General features: G+C 46.8%; 1 protein-coding gene across 1 annotated transcript; it reads left to right on the top strand.

Moving 5' to 3' along the window:
• Positions 1 to 343: 343 nt before the first annotated feature.
• Positions 344 to 14,479, top strand: fscn1a (fascin actin-bundling protein 1a). Its single transcript, XM_031878247.1, has 5 exons — positions 344 to 1,418; positions 9,594 to 9,750; positions 10,886 to 11,007; positions 11,798 to 11,965; positions 12,333 to 14,479. Exons 1-5 carry the CDS (start codon positions 578 to 580, stop codon positions 12,539 to 12,541), a joined length of 1,497 nt encoding a protein of 498 aa, XP_031734107.1. The 5' UTR covers positions 344 to 577; the 3' UTR covers positions 12,542 to 14,479.
• The last annotated feature ends 1,135 nt before the right edge of the window (positions 14,480 to 15,614 follow it).

Below are 15,614 nucleotides of genomic sequence, written 5' to 3'. Positions count from 1 at the left end.
AGAGAGAGAGAGAGAGAGAGAGAGAGAGAGAGAGAGAGAGCGAGAAAGAGATGGTGATATGATGTTATCAGTCTCGGTGGCAAACAGATCCCCTGCATGTGATTTTGTAATGGGGTATCATTACTTTTTGAGCTTATTTGCAGCCTTTCATCACATTCACAGTAATTTGACTAATACAACTTTTAAGAAACAGACTAACAAGGAGCGTAGAGACAAGAGAGGCGTTGTGACGGAGAAGCGACACAACATCAGCAGAGGAAAAGAGAAATAAAAGTCCAGCTCCCAGATTTCTGTCCATTTGAGGGGGCGTGGCCATCCGCGCAACGTCACTGATGGTTATATAGGCTGCAGCTGTGTCGGCGGGCTCGCGCTGCTGAGACAGGCAGAGCACTGAGGACCGGTGGCGCGCGCTCATAGACTCCCCTCTCAGCCACTCACACCCCAAACAAAGAGAAGCACGCGAGGCAGCACAGCATCCCACCCTTTCAGCCGCGAGCTCACCAGCAGAACCGTCCCCCCCTCATCCCTCTTTAGACAGAACCGGTCCGGTCCGAGGCTCGAGAGCACAGAACCGACGATGACAACTAACGGCGCGACTAACGGAACCAGCGACATGCTGCAGATCCAGTTCGGTCTGATCAACTGCGGGAACAAGTACCTAACGGCGGAGACCTTCGGCTTCAAAATCAACGCGTGCGCCTCGTCCATGAAGAAGAAGCAGATCTGGACCCTGGAGCAGAGCGGCGACGACTCCAGCGGCAACGTGTTCCATCTCAAGTCACATCTGGGCCGGTACATCGCCGCCGACAAGGACGGAAACGTCACCGGAGAGAGCGAGACCCCGGGCCCGGAGTGCCGGTTCGTCATCACCGCCCACGACGACGGCCGCTGGTCCCTGCAGTCCGAGCCGCACGGCCGCTACCTGGGCGGCACCGAGGACCGGATCATCTGCTTCGCCCAGACTGCCTCCGTGGCGGAGAAATGGAGCGTGCACATCGCCATGCACCCGCAGGTGAACATCTTCAGCATGACGCGCAAGCGGTACGCGCACCTGAGCGGCAAGGCGGACGAGATCGCCATCGACCGGGACGTGCCGTGGGGGGTGGACTCCATGATCACGCTGGTGTTCCGCGAGCAGCGCTACCACCTGCAGACCTCCGACAACCGCTTCCTGAGGAACGACGGCGCGCTGGTCGCCACCGCGGACAAGAGCACGGGCTACACGCTGGAGTTCCGCTCCGGCAAGGTGGCGTTCAGGGACTGTAGCGGCAAGTACCTCGCGCCTTCTGGGCCCTCCGGCACCATGAAGTCCGGCAAGAGCGCGCGCGTGGGCAAGGACGAGCTGTTCGTGCTGGAGCAGAGCCACCCGCAGGTCGTCCTCACCGCCGCCAACGAGAGGAACGTCTCCACCCGGCAAGGTGGGTGTAAAGTGTTGTGTGTGTGTGTGTGTGTGTGTTGTAGGCCTGGTGGTCCTACGGGTGACCCCATTGTGTGAGTGTGTTGGTATCTGATCCTCTTGCTGAGGAAGGGTTAAAGTGATGGAATGTCAGAATGCATCCCCCCCTGCAGCCCACAGACCCACACACACACACACTAAAGGAGGATATGGGCATGTTAACGGCCTACATGTTCACACACTACACCGGCCTAAGTCTGTATTTACACATGGTCAACAATGGCTTGTTTGATCAGAGGCCACATCCCTACGTGTACCAGCACATCCTTAAAAACACCAAAGGCTTGTAATCTGTAGAAGAGCAACTCACTGGAATTAAAATAAGATCTGATAGAGGCACACTGAGTATATGCATGTTAGCTGTAAGCGTTTTCAGTGAATTTTACAGACAGGCGACATGAAAAGAGTGCTAACAAAGAAGTGCGCGGAGACCTCGGCCCTGTGAACACACACTCGGCATCGTGTGCCATCATTCAAATGTAAAACAGCCTGAAGCTGGCACAAAGCAGAACGGCTTTGGAGAGGAAGGATGCAGTTTGAACGCCTTAAAAACCAGTAAAATGTTACTAAAATGATGTGTAAAGTCCTTTAATCCAGATGTTTTAGAAGAATGGAGACTTGGCTGCTTTAAGAGTCTTTTGAAGAGTGAATTTCACTTCTCGCACTTGATTTAAAATGTAAAACCTTAGTCATCACCAAACAGAACGTCTATGATGGCATGGCAACCCCAAATCCACATGATCCTCTGAGCCCTTCAGACACATTCATGGTTCCTCAAATAGTTCAGATATTAACTGGTTAATAAAGTTTTTTTTCACATTAGATCTCTGTGTGTGTGTGTGTGTGTGTGTGTGTGTGTGTGTGTGGTTGTCAGCTGTCAGAGTGGGCAGAGATACAAGCTTGTCCCTCCACCTCCTTCCTTCCTTTTTCTTCCCTCCTAACTTTTTCCATCTCTTCCTCGCCCTCACCCCCTTTCACCTTCGCTCACTTTGCCTCCCTTCTTTAAAACATTATTTTTTTCCATGTCTTTCGTCATTTCCTAATGCCGTCTCCTCCCCCCTCCCCCACTCCTCCCGGCCTGGCTGTTGTGTGTCTGAGGTTGTGACACACAGTGGCATCCCTCATGTTGACGATTGAAAACATTAATCAGAAGCCCTTACATTTAAGGTCCCAGTGATAGTGTGCATCATGCTCTAAAAAACCTCTTCGAGTCAGCACAGCTCTGACTGTCGGCTGCAATGCATGATGGGAACACACACAGTGACGCTCTCTGAATCTATGTTTAGTGTCTGGTGAATGTTTAGTGGTTCTGCCTCCTCTTTTCACAAAGTATGACTCTTCTTTCCTTTCACTTTCTGCTCTGTCACACCCCGAGCCTGTTTTTGTTCTGCCTCCCAGCTTTGTTTACTTGTTGACGGGGGATTCATCCACATGTCTCTCCATCAGCTGTTACTCCTTATTCCCCACACGCTCGGTCTCAGACACAAAATGGAGGCCAGTTTTGAAGCCTGAGGTTGAATAACGAGGGTCAAGCCATAAGCCAATGAAATGCTGCCGATTATAAAAACAGATCTGTTGGAATTACACGATGACGTTCTCCGTACTGAGAGCATGAATTTCACTTTAATAACACCCGGTGAAATATTAGATTGCTGCCTGTGGGACGTTTTGCCCAAATCAGATTATGACTCGAGTGCCGCGGCAACATCCTGATACGTACTACGAGCAATCTGTTGCATGTGCAACCTCGTGTGTGTGCAGAACTAGTTAAGACATCAGGGCTGATGTGTTGCCTTGACATATCAGAGCTGCTGTAACAACATGTTATATGGGTGCACCGCTAATCAGAGGTCAGTAACTGTATATGATGCCTTGCTCAAGGACACTTGTGCAGTTGAAGCCACATCCTCTTCACAGCCCTGCAGCTCAAACCTGTTTAAAACGAGCAGGAGGTCTGAATCTTTAGAGGAAGACCATGTCCCCCCCCCCGTCCAACAACTGGATCATTGTGATGTGGATTAACTGTTGAGGGGAATTAAACTAGCTCCAGATGTTTTTTTAAAACAGACAGCTGCTCTAAAGCCATTTTTCTGGCAGACCTCGGCCAAGATGGCAGCTGAAGCTGAAGCCGGCTTTCACTAGCGACTTAAGGTTTGTGGGTCGGTCCCTAAAGCTCTAAAATGACTTTATTTGGAAGTTTCCACCTCTCTGACTGCTCGTGGTGTTCTCATTTACTTCACTGAACCTCTTCTGCATCCCAACACCTCCATAATAGAGCTAGTAAATAAAAGGATGTAAAATACAATGCGAACAGATGGGAAAGATTGCCACACTAATAAAACCCATGTTGTACAAAAATGGCAGCATTTTCCTTTAAGTAGCTCTAATTGACAATATTAACATGCCTCATTTAACACCCTCAGTTTGGAGTCCATCTCACCTAATTTGGTTGTAATATGTGGAAACTCTTAAACTCCGTCAGTGTATTTTATTTCTGTCATCATCGCTTCTTCACTTCCTGACTCACTAATAACTGGAAAAGAGGCTTTTCATGAGCCAACATGTTCACATTACTTCACACGTGTCGTGTGATGCAATGATTTGGGATTATTTTTTGAATTTCAACCAAGACCATTAAATTATTACGGTATTAATTTAAGCGTGCAGTCTCATGTAGGGAACTACCAGAAATGAGTGTAATTTTCACATAGATTCCACATTACATCACTCTTCTTCTGCTGTCCTCACACTGGTCATTAATCTGACTCTGAGCTGCTGCTCGTTTCCTCACCATTACATCCTCTTCCCTGGAACATGGATGGTCACAAACTCCCTGAGAGACTGCAACGGCCCTCATGTGGCCCCAGACACAATCATCAGTCCGTTAGCCTGCAGTTCAACGGCCTTTTTAAGTGGCCTCTTCTGCCCCTAAAAGTGAGAGTGAAGACTGAGCGTGGGCTAAAGGATGAGAGGCCATCGTATCCTGTCGGCTGCTGGTGTGACCGCTGAGCGAGGGTCCTCTCTGCCTCTGCATGCACAGAAGCAACAGTGAGGAGATGAAAATCCTGTGGTGACGAAAAACTAGGTGCTTTTAGTTTGTAATTGTTGTATTAGTTAAATCTAAATATCTCTATATTCTGTTAGTCGCAACTGGAACCAGACAACTCTGTCGTGGTGCGTTCACTTGCATGTGCACAGGCGTCGTTTTTAGAGACGATGGCGGCAAAGCAAATTGCGTTTTTTAGACTGTGGTGTGAAAAGTTCTACTAACACGTCAACGTCATAAACGAATGTGTTGATTGATTCAACTGGCAAACAACCAGACGAACATGGACGACAACCAAAAGCCGATGCCGAGTTGCCAGTCTGGCATTTACTTTTAAAAGTTGGTGTTGAGCTCTGCTGAGCTAACCGGCTGCTGGCTGTAGCTGCAGATTTACTGCACAGACATGAGTCATCAAACTCTGAACAGTAAAGAGAATGAGCATTTCCAAAATGTCAAACTACTCTTTAACAACTGACCTTTGCAAGTTACAGTTAAAACAACCATTTGTTCAGATTACTGCTGGAAACCAGCTCACAGTATGCAGCTGATGGTGAGAGCAGGAGACAGAAACTGAGGCTCCATGTTGTGTCTGGCCAGGATTCAGCCCCGACACCCTCCCCCCCCCGCTGGCAGGAAATGAGACACACAACTCCGACCTTGGCTGGTGTGTGTGTGTGTGTGTGTGTGTGTGTGTTAATCCCTGCAGGGTAGAGGGCGACAATTTGCTCCATCTACAGCACATCAACACACGCATTCACCCGTCAGGGACGCAATCAGTCCATTCATCCTTGGTAATGTTGACTGTCTGCGACAGCGTGTGCATGCTGACGCTTTAATGTGTTTATAGGCCTTCAGAGAGTGTGTGTGTGTGTGTGTGTGTGTGTGTGTGTGTGTGTGTGTGTGTTGGGAGCGTGCCAGGGGAGCTGCCTCATGTCGACAGCACCGTGGAGCCTCTCCTCCCTAATGTCCTCTACTTTATTATAGGTTAGACTTCTGTGTGTCGCTCTGCTCTGGGTGTGTCTCCAAATTATTCTCCTCTAACTCACAGTCAGACCGTTCTTCAGTCCAGTTTTTTTAGTTTGCTCTACACTGAACACAGAATGAGGTTGAAATCAATTTACCAAAAGATTTGGGGCATCCTCGGGCACAATACTGTATCTCGCATGTCTGACCCCGTTTTTGTTTTGCACTTGTTAGTGGAAGTGGGAGTATTACAGTAGTGTGTGTGTGTTCAGTTTGTACTGTATGAGCAGCAGTGGTACAGTATTTAGTGTGTAGGCTGCTGTCATCTCTCTCTCTCTCTCTCTGTCTCTGTATATATATATATATATATATGTGTGTTTGGATCAGAACAAAGGCTGATGATCTGTCTCCCTGTTTGTGCCCCAGCTGGTCGCCTCCTCAGTCCGGCCTGCTGAACAATAGGACACACAACTGCACTTGATACAATGGCGTGCGTTCACAGCAGGCCTCCGGTGCTGGCTCACAGTAACAGAGGCCAACAATCTGTGCCTGCCGCCATCAGGCAGAATGTGGTGGGTGGGTTGGACAGAAAGATAGAGGGCTTGTTATGGAGCGTGTGTGTGTGAGTGTAGGCCTCTGTGTTTGGTGTGGTTTGGGTGGATTCTGGATGTGTGTGGTCAGTTCTTCTGATGTGGTTTTCTGAAGAGGGATGCTGAGCTTGTGTGTAAGTGACCCTCTTCCCTCCACCTCCATTAACCCTGTGAGCTGCTCAAAGTGATCAGCATAGACATATCTGGGCATATAGCACGCACGCACGCACGCACACACATACAGAGATGAAGCCTGACAGGCAGCCTTGGTCTCTGGGTCACGGCTGAGGCTGTACAGGCCTTGGGGTGAGTGTTTTGTCTCTGTCAGTCTTGTATTTTCATCTTGTGTGTACCCACCAGTGTTTTTCTTTCCTTGTGATAACTCGGTGTGTGTGTGTGTGTGTGTGTGTGTGTGTGTGTGTGTGTGTGTGGATCAGACACTAAGCCTTTGACTGTAGTGGAAAGAGACGAACACTTCCTCCTATCCACTGACAGACTAGTCAAATATCATCCTAAATTCTTCAAAACATTCAGGCATGTAAATGTTGTTGACAAGTGGAGTAAAAGCCTCTTTGACAGCACTGAAAAGACTCGCCCACGTGAATTCAAATAAAATGATTTTTGGGGAATAATTTATTCAAACCAGCTCGGTGGAGGAAACGGTGATAATCGGTTCACAGTACAGCATGTAAAACGTGTCGTTTGTTAGTTTCCTGGTTTATTTTCATATAGGGAAATGTTTTCTACTTCCTCTCATGTAAGAGAAACTGTCAGGATGATGACTGACTGTATAGTGTATATATTTTGTGTGTGTGTGTGTATATAGGGTTAGATATATATATATATATATATATATATATATATATATATATATATATATATATATATACACACATACACACACACACACACACACACGTGTTGAGATTTTAGATGTTGAAGTCTGAACAAAGAAAAATGGAATAAAAATGATTTTAGGGTGAAGTAGCTCTGTCGGGCCAGAGCGTCTCATTCAATGACAAAGATCGATACCGCTCTCTGATGTAGAATCATGAATAGAACATCGGAGCTCATTTTTCCTCTGACCTTTTGTAGCATTAAGGAATAAACTAGCTCATGGCGTAGGTGAGTGAGTAGAGGTATAACATCAGCACGTGTTTACATCTCTCTGGTGCTTCTGTCCTGAGCGGACGTGTCGGAGGGTTAGAGGAGAGTTCAGTGATGTGACTGATGACCCTCTTTTCTCCTCATGTGTCCTCCTCTGCTCCTCTAAGGCGTTCCTCTAGTCTAAACTCTCCTTGTCTGCTGCAGCTTCGCTTACATTTCATCTTGTTTCACCTCCTCCCCCTCCGCACCATGTGGTTCTCATTATGGTCACTTATATTTTCCTTCTCAATCATCAGCGTGCGTGTGTGTGTGTGTGCGCGCAGCTCCACATATTTCTGCAGAAACTCAATCCTTCCACTGAGGCCCGAGTTAGTTGACTTTAGCGAACGCTCGACAGGAGAGAAGTTTTCTTTCCTTAGTGACGAACTCCTTACGTAACACTTTTCTGTCTTACTTTTGATACGAAGCACATCTTTGGCTTCAGTTGGAGACGAGCAGCGTACAGCTTGTATTAAGACACCGTGTGTTAGGAAGGATGTTGTGAAACTATTGTGGGACTGTCTGAAAGTTATGGGACTGGAGAGCAGGGCTGGACTTTATGTTTACGTTTGTTAAAAACAAAGCCCTCCTCAGAGTCACTCATGTTTACTTTATTTACTCCATTTGATTTAGAAATATACTGCAACAAACATGTCAACGCTATCTCTGTTGGTACGAATGTTTAATAACTCACATTCATGTTTTTCACTGACACATTAACACAAAGAGCAACCACTTCATAATATCTGAAAAAATGAAACCTGTAAATAACCAACACTTGCTCCCAAATTCCTACTGTTTTAAGCAAAAACGGAAAGTCCCATCAGCTGAAAAACATCACAACTATAGAACCTGTTTCCAATTTCGAGACGCACGATGACATCGTTCATCATCGTGAGCCTTTTAGGGCAGATTATTTTCTTTTAATGTAGTCAACATTTGAGCCGGTAGTGAGGCTGAAGCAGAACAAGAGAAAACTGGGGGAGAGCATCGTGCATGAACAGAGAGACGGACGGAGGACACATGAGCGCTGGTTTGGTCTCTCAAACGCGTCTTTCTTTCTCCCTCTGCACACATTTACACAGAGAGTCCATGTTTCTCTCTATTCAGCCTCGAGCTATAGGTCCATCCACGCCATGACCTCATATACAATAGCTCGCATTGTGTGTGTGTGTGTGTGTGTGTGTGTGTGTGTGTGTGTGTGTGTGAGAGAGTGATGGGAGCGGTACATCTGTGTGCATCTGTGTATGTCTGCATTAGTTGACTCATGTTTGTTTACCTCTTTGTTGCTCTTAAGTGCTTTAGTGGGGTTGATGAGATTTGAATGAGGTCTGCTGGTCTGTATACATACAGTCTGGTGTATGGAGACACACACACACACACAGAGGCCTTTTCGCAACTCACAGTTGTAGCGATTATTTTCAGTATCGATTTATCCGTTTGGTTATAAACTAAATGTTTTGGCATCGTCATGAGCATGTTGACGTTAGCATTTAGCTCAAAACACCGCTGTGCCTGAATACAGACGGAGACTCCACTGAGAGCTCACCACGGCCCCCCTTCAGGAGACTAGCGGCAGGTTTACTAACTCCAATGGGAGAAGTGAGTGTGAACACAGATTATGACAGATTCTTTCACTCCAAATTCACCAAATCTTATCTCTACTAGCTTTCTAATTTTCGTAATGCAGAATATGGCTTTAGCTATGTCAATATCTAACGTTGGCAAAAGAAAATACAAATACATTATGCAAAGATAACCCAATCTGCTTTCATCCATCAACACGAACACGCAATGTCCTCACACGCGTAGGAGACAGGAAGTGCATGTCATTTCAAACCGCTTGTCATGTATCCTCTTCAGAGTATTTTACAACCTCACAGGGCTGCTAGCATGTTGCTTAATAAATAATCTAAGTAATTGATTATCAAAATAGTTTAAGATACATTTTTTGTTGCCGGGTTAACTCTGTCGGCTCTCTCTGATGCCGTCTCCATTCATTGTAGAAGCCAGTGAAGTGAAGATTATTGTGGCCTTGTGGGTTTTAGTGACCGTCCACCATGACGTCTAATACTTTGAAGTGTGTGTGTGTGTGTGTGTGTGTGTGTGTGTGTGTGTGTGTGTGCGTGTGTGTGTGTGCGTGTGCAGCTGTGTGAAATCCTTCACTAATCTAAGCCCGTCTGATGTTGCTCATTTAGTGCGTCTGATCCCGACCAGAGGATGGGTGTGTGTTTGAAGCCGTTTATGCCTCACTGTGTCTGTGCGTGTGTGTTAATGGTCATCCTCTGCGTCTATTTGTAGCCCTCACATGTGCGTTGAGCTAATGTCTGACCCACTAGCCTGTATTTTAGCTAATCCCCCCCCCCCCCCCCATCTGTCTGACCCCTCTCAGGTATGGACCTGTCAGCCAATCAGGACGAGGAGGGGGACCAGGAAGTGTTCCAGGTGGAGATCTGTCGCGAAAACCGCAAGTGTGCGTTCCGCACCGCCGCTGGAAAATACTGGACCCTGACTGCTAACGGCGGCCTGCAGTGCACCGCCTCCACCAAGTACGCATCACACACACATCACCGCCATGTTGCACGTCTGAAACTTTACAACTCAACACACCTGCTCAAATCTGTCCGCTCACTAACCTCTCAGCGCCAGTGATTGTGTTAGAACCTGATACTGGTCCGTCACAGTCTGTAGTCCCCTCCCCAGTAATGTGAGCTGTGCCATGACGTGTGTGTGTGTGTGTGATGATGGTGTGTGATGATGGTGTGTGTGTGTGTGTGTGTGTGTGTGTGATGATGGTGTGTGTGGTAGATGACGTGTGTGGGAGGTGAAGAGTGAGTGAACTCATCTCATGGCGGTAGGCATGTTGTGGGAGACTAAGTGCATTTGTGAGCAACATCAACCCGTAGAGGCCATTTTCTTTTATGTGCAGCGGGTCTGCTCGGCCAGCTGGCAGTTAACCCCTGACCTCTGACCCCTTCACCCTGTGCTCCCTGTGAGGCCCCGGACAGATTCAGAAGTGGAAGTTTTAGACTTTTATGACGTCCTTAAGCACTAAGTAGAGCACTTGGCTCCTTTTTTGTTGTGTTTTAAAAAAAGGTATTTTATTTTGAGAATCAGTGTTCTTATAGAATACAGAAGTGATGCAGAGCACAACAAATACCTCATCCAGTGTGAGATTAGTCAGAGGGCCATGTGTCCCGAGTTAACCCTCCATGTTTTTTAAAGATAAAACTGAGCAGAGCGCTCTGTAGGAAGTCGAACAAACTCCTCCACAACATTCTTGACATTTGACTCTCCTCACAGATTAGACCACAAACGTCTTCTCTCTCACGTTGTTCTCTTTCAGAGCCTTGAGGGAACATTTTGCAGAGTGTTTTAAGGCTTCTCTCATAAAAGATGCAGGCCGTATGTGGCAGCTACCTGAGAAAATAACACCGTGTTCTGTGCCAAGTGAAAGGATTAACAAGCTACTTGATTCAACTTAACCAAGAACAACAAGAGGAGCTTATCCCTCCACCTCGAGCCGACCGATCCAATTACCCCACAGTTACTTAAGTTCTGGATTAAACAGCTGGGTGTAGTTTTCTCATCAGGTTACACACGCAAGTGTGCTACTGGATATCTACCTGCCGTGTCCATTTAATTATCCTCCTCATCCCCCATGCCTGTACTTTCTCTCTGCAGGTCAGCTAACTGCTACTTTGACATTGAGTGGCGTGGGAAGAGGCTGACCCTCCGGGCCGCCAACGGGAAATACGTCGCCGCCAAGAAAAACGGCCAGCTAGCAGCCACCATCGACTCTGCCGGTCGGTGAGATTTGTTGTTTCAGCCGCTCAGACAATGACTGACTAACTGATTTACCTTTCAGCGGTGATGGAGGGGGGGTTCAATACAGTGCAGGAGTTAAATCACGGCTGTATGTTGGGCCTCAAAGGCTTCAGAACTGATTGTGTTCAACTGTTTACTCTTTGGGGCTTTAGATTTGTTGCAGTCTTTTGCTTCCCTCTTTTGCCATGTTGATGCAGAGTTATTTAATTGGAAGCATCATCACTCCTGAGTGTGCAGAGTCAGCGAGATTGAACGTGTTATTAATTAGTGATCTTTAGAAGACTTATATTTAATGGACAGAAAGCAAATGTACGTACTACTCAAACTATTCCTTTAACAACACCAGCTCATGCAGATGTTACGGACAGCTAATGTGAAGACCGTGCACCGTTTTGCCATGAGAGCAATTGCTTGCATTGCTGCGAGACTCGGGCGTCGTGTCAGCGATAAGAGGAGAAGAAGACGTGGTGGATCAAAGCTGAAGCTTTCACTTTGTGCTGCAGTTTCTGACGAGGGAGCCGTTTGCTAGCACAGCTCTTTTTAGGGCACTTTTGAAGCCAAGATGCTTTGTATACAGTTTTAATGAGATGTAGGAAAACACTGCTCTCAGCTCAAAACATTGAGTGCGTGTTGTGCAGATTTTGGTAGTTTCATTATTAGGGCCAAAGCGTTGTATTTAAGTCACTAAGCATAGAGTGAAACAAACTGTTCAAGTTGTTGCTTCTTCAGTCGTTTTTACGCATGTTGTGCCCTTTCATCCGTCTCCAGGCGAGTCCGAGGAGTTTCTCATGAAGCTGATTAACCGCCCGATCATCGTGCTGCGCGGGGACCACGGCTTCATCGGCTGCAGGAAGGTGACGGGGACGCTGGACTCCAACCGCTCCTCCTACGACTACTTCACCCTGGAGTTCAGAGACGGAGCGTACAGCCTGCAAGGTCAGTTCAGGCGCTCTAACTACCGGCGTCTTGCTGAAGGATATGTTTGCTCCACTGTGGGACGTAAACCTGCACATGAGCAGCAGCATTACAGAGCCAGCAGAGAGGGACCTCCTGCAGGCATACAAGGGATTAAATCATTATGGATTCATGTTTGGGCCTAAAAGAGGGATTTGATATGGATAATTTCCTCGCCTTCACATTTCGCAATTCAAACAAAGCAATTTTAAGCCGCATCTTTTGTTGTTTGCTTTTTTTTTCACACCCTTCCCCCATCTTTCTGCCACATGATGCCCCCTACCCCCTCAACATCTCCACACTAATTTCCCTTTTTTCTGTCTCAAATCCCTCTGTTCTCCTCCCGCAGACTCCACGGGTAAATACTGGATGATCGGTAACGAGCAGTCGGTGGTGAGCAGCAGCGACGCGCCCGTCGACTTCCTGTTCGAGTTCTGCGACTACAACAAGCTGGCAATCCGCCACGCGGCCGACAGCAAGTACCTCCGCGGGGACCACGCCGGCGTGCTGAAGGCCAACGCCGATGACCTGGAGACCGCCACGCTCTGGGAGTACTGAGGGGGAGGTGATGAGTAAAGTGTGGCGACGCAGCACGACCCGTCCATACATCCCCCGCTCCCCCCTCCTCATATTATATCCTTATGACTTTATATGTTGATGAACTGCACAGAGAGAACAGGACGGATAGGAGACCCTCCTTTCCGTCTGTCTATCCCTCCATCTTTTTCCCAGCTCTGTCGACCTTTATCTGTTGCCATAGTTAGCGTGGGGCTGTGCACTTTTTTCTGCTCCGATCTGGTTGGCTGCTCGACCTGTCACTCACTCTCTCCCTCCTCGCCTTAGGATCGGGCCGTCTCCCTCTCCCAGAGCAGAGCCACGTTTTAAGAGCCCCCCCCGTCTCTATTGTCTGTGTGAGCAGCACACGGTGGCAGTGTTTATGCTATCTGACCTGGTCTGCTAGATCTGCTTCTACCTGATCTAATCTTCCAAAAACAGATCCACCACCGGATAAAAATCTGCTTCAGCTGCTTCCTGTTAGCTGGACGCACCACACGGAGACGGTGGGTCTGTCTTTGGCGCGTTTGCATCGCGTAGACCAGGCGGAGTATGTTTGTGTTCATAAGCTGTGTGATGACTCTGTGATATAACTGGATCTGACGATGATAAAGAATATAGAAAATGATGTAACTTACGGGTTTAACCCCCCCACCCCGATTCATCTCACCTGTAACATACTCTAATGTAACCCTGTCTCCTGTGTTGTTCTCTAGCTGTGTTCTCATTGGACCAAACAGGAAGTAGGAAGTTAAAACACGTAACCCCCCCCCCCCCCCTCTCCCACGCGCTAAACCTATTGTCCCGAGAACAGTTTAAAGAAATTAATAATAGAAACGGTGCGGTCACATACTGTATGTTTACTGTACTCACTCGTCGTACTGGAAGAGAACAGCCCTCCCTGAAACACAGTCCAAGGCACAGACGTTATTATGGGTATTTATAGACTCTTTTTGAATCCTTCAACCAAACCTAGACCTCAGCCTTTATCTAGACCAAACCTTTTAATACTGGATTAACAAACCGTCATCTCACACTCACACACACAGACACAGAACTGAGAAAACTGGAACCTGGTGCTACTAACTCATGACATGTTAAGTGTTACGGTCGAGCATCTCGCACCGTCTGGACTAACGGACGGTGATTTTCGGCTGTGTCTCTGCACACGAAGGGGCTGAAAGAGTTCCCTCAATAACCTTAATCTGCTGCTTCTTTAGTTGTACTTTCTGTTTACGTGTCACGATGAGATGTGACCAAGTAGTTTTTCCTTTTTTTTTTTTTGCGTTCCCGACTCGTCCTTTAATTAAGGTAGGACGAGTTTAACTTTACTTTTTAAAAAGGCAAAGAAGCAGACTTTGACTTAGTTGTACTATTTAAAGCTGAGATATCTGCTATGCAGTCGTGTAGCGCAAAGCACCCTTTGGTTCCCTTCAGCCTTCTCCACAGCACACAGCAGCAGTGCTTTATGTCTATTTTTACAACACGGCAAACATTACCTTGGCACTTGGCCCTAAACTATTGGGCTCTTCCACCCACCACCATCATCATCATCAAGCGTTCCTCTGTTGTGAAACCTAAGTATGGTCGTAGCCCCGTGGAATGATCCATGATTGTAGCCAGCTCCTCAACACGTTCTCCCTCTGAAGGTCCGATGACGGCTTGAGAATAAAAGGAGCCGTTGTTTCCTCGGAGGAGGCTGAGACGAGCGGGTGTGGAAGAGTAAACATGTGGTAGTGACTGTGCCTTACTCTCCAGTTTTTGGGCAGTAGGAAAATGAAAGATTAAAAAAAAAAGAATCCACATCTTTGCTTTGTATAACTGGAACTTCTTTTTGTATTATTGTTTTGTATCATTTTTTTGATATTGTGGATTAACCTCTCTTGTGCCATTGGTTCACCTGAAATCCAACGACCAATAAAACTGGGATTAGGAACGCTGCTCGTCTTTTGTTTCTTGTTCTCTTTGCTTGATGACCGATTGTTTCCTTTTATTAAACTACAAAGTAGCCATTTTGTTGGCTGAAATGAGAACTGTCACTAGCGGATATTATTAGCTGTAGCTAATTAAGATAACGTTAGTTAGTTACGAGTTAAAATCTCTCATTCCTGTTCTAAAAGAACTCTTTAAAAGGCTCTTAAATATGTGCTTGATGGATACATACACATTATATGGCACTAAAAGATTGAAGCTAAAGCTACATGTCCCAAACCAAAAGTTGGCATCCTCACGATAGATGAATATCGTGGTAGATAAGTAAAGACGCAGCATTGATCTAGTATTAGTGTAGAACTAGTTGCTGTTCTAGTAATACGCAGTAAGGTACGATTAAGAACCGTTATTCTATTCTAACAATCCTGTTTAGTCACTTAGCTTAATGTTTCACACTTAGACAGCAGGAGGTGAGATTTGTGTTGTATCATATTTCACAATAGTATATTAGCCGGACATGCTAATGTTTGCCGCTCACATTAGAGCCAAAAACACACTTTAACTCATTCCTCACACTATGATTGTACACCTACTAAACACAACGGTGGTCATAGTTCAGCCTTCTCTTGCCCTGCACATTCTATCATTTAATCCTGGTGCTCCACACTTGGTCTCCTGCCAGTTTCTGACCACAGCGGCTCCATGTGCTTTCTCACACACACACACACGGAAACGCACACATTTTTCCTGTCTCCTGAATAGACCCTTTGTGTTGAAACATTTATTCTACTGCAGTGAAAGGGCAACCCCCCCCCCCCACCACCAAAGATTCTCTCTCTCTCTCACGCACGCATACATTCAGGGCGGTAATGTAATGATGGAGCCTCTAGAGCAGGTCTCTAATCCAACTCCCACCACCCGTCAGGCTTGCAGATCCCAGAGGAACACCCAACATGGCAAAACAAACACACCCCCCCTCCGCAGGATCTCCTCCCCTCTGCTGCCTCATGCGTCTCTCTCTGCTTTAACCATCATCCCTCCAGCCTCTCTCTTCCTCTGCATTCTCCTCCCTAATTACCTCCTCTTCTGAACAACTTCTGCTAAAAAGATGAGTCACTCAAAATATGACCCAGATCCCAGAAAT

This window comes from Anarrhichthys ocellatus, unplaced genomic scaffold, assembly GCF_004355925.1.
Source record: "Anarrhichthys ocellatus isolate YVR2014 unplaced genomic scaffold, GSC_Weel_1.0 scaffold170, whole genome shotgun sequence".
Classification (NCBI taxonomy): domain Eukaryota; kingdom Metazoa; phylum Chordata; class Actinopteri; order Perciformes; family Anarhichadidae; genus Anarrhichthys; species Anarrhichthys ocellatus.
Note: the sequence above shows the minus strand (reverse complement) of the source record. Positions and strands in the feature narration are given on the sequence as shown.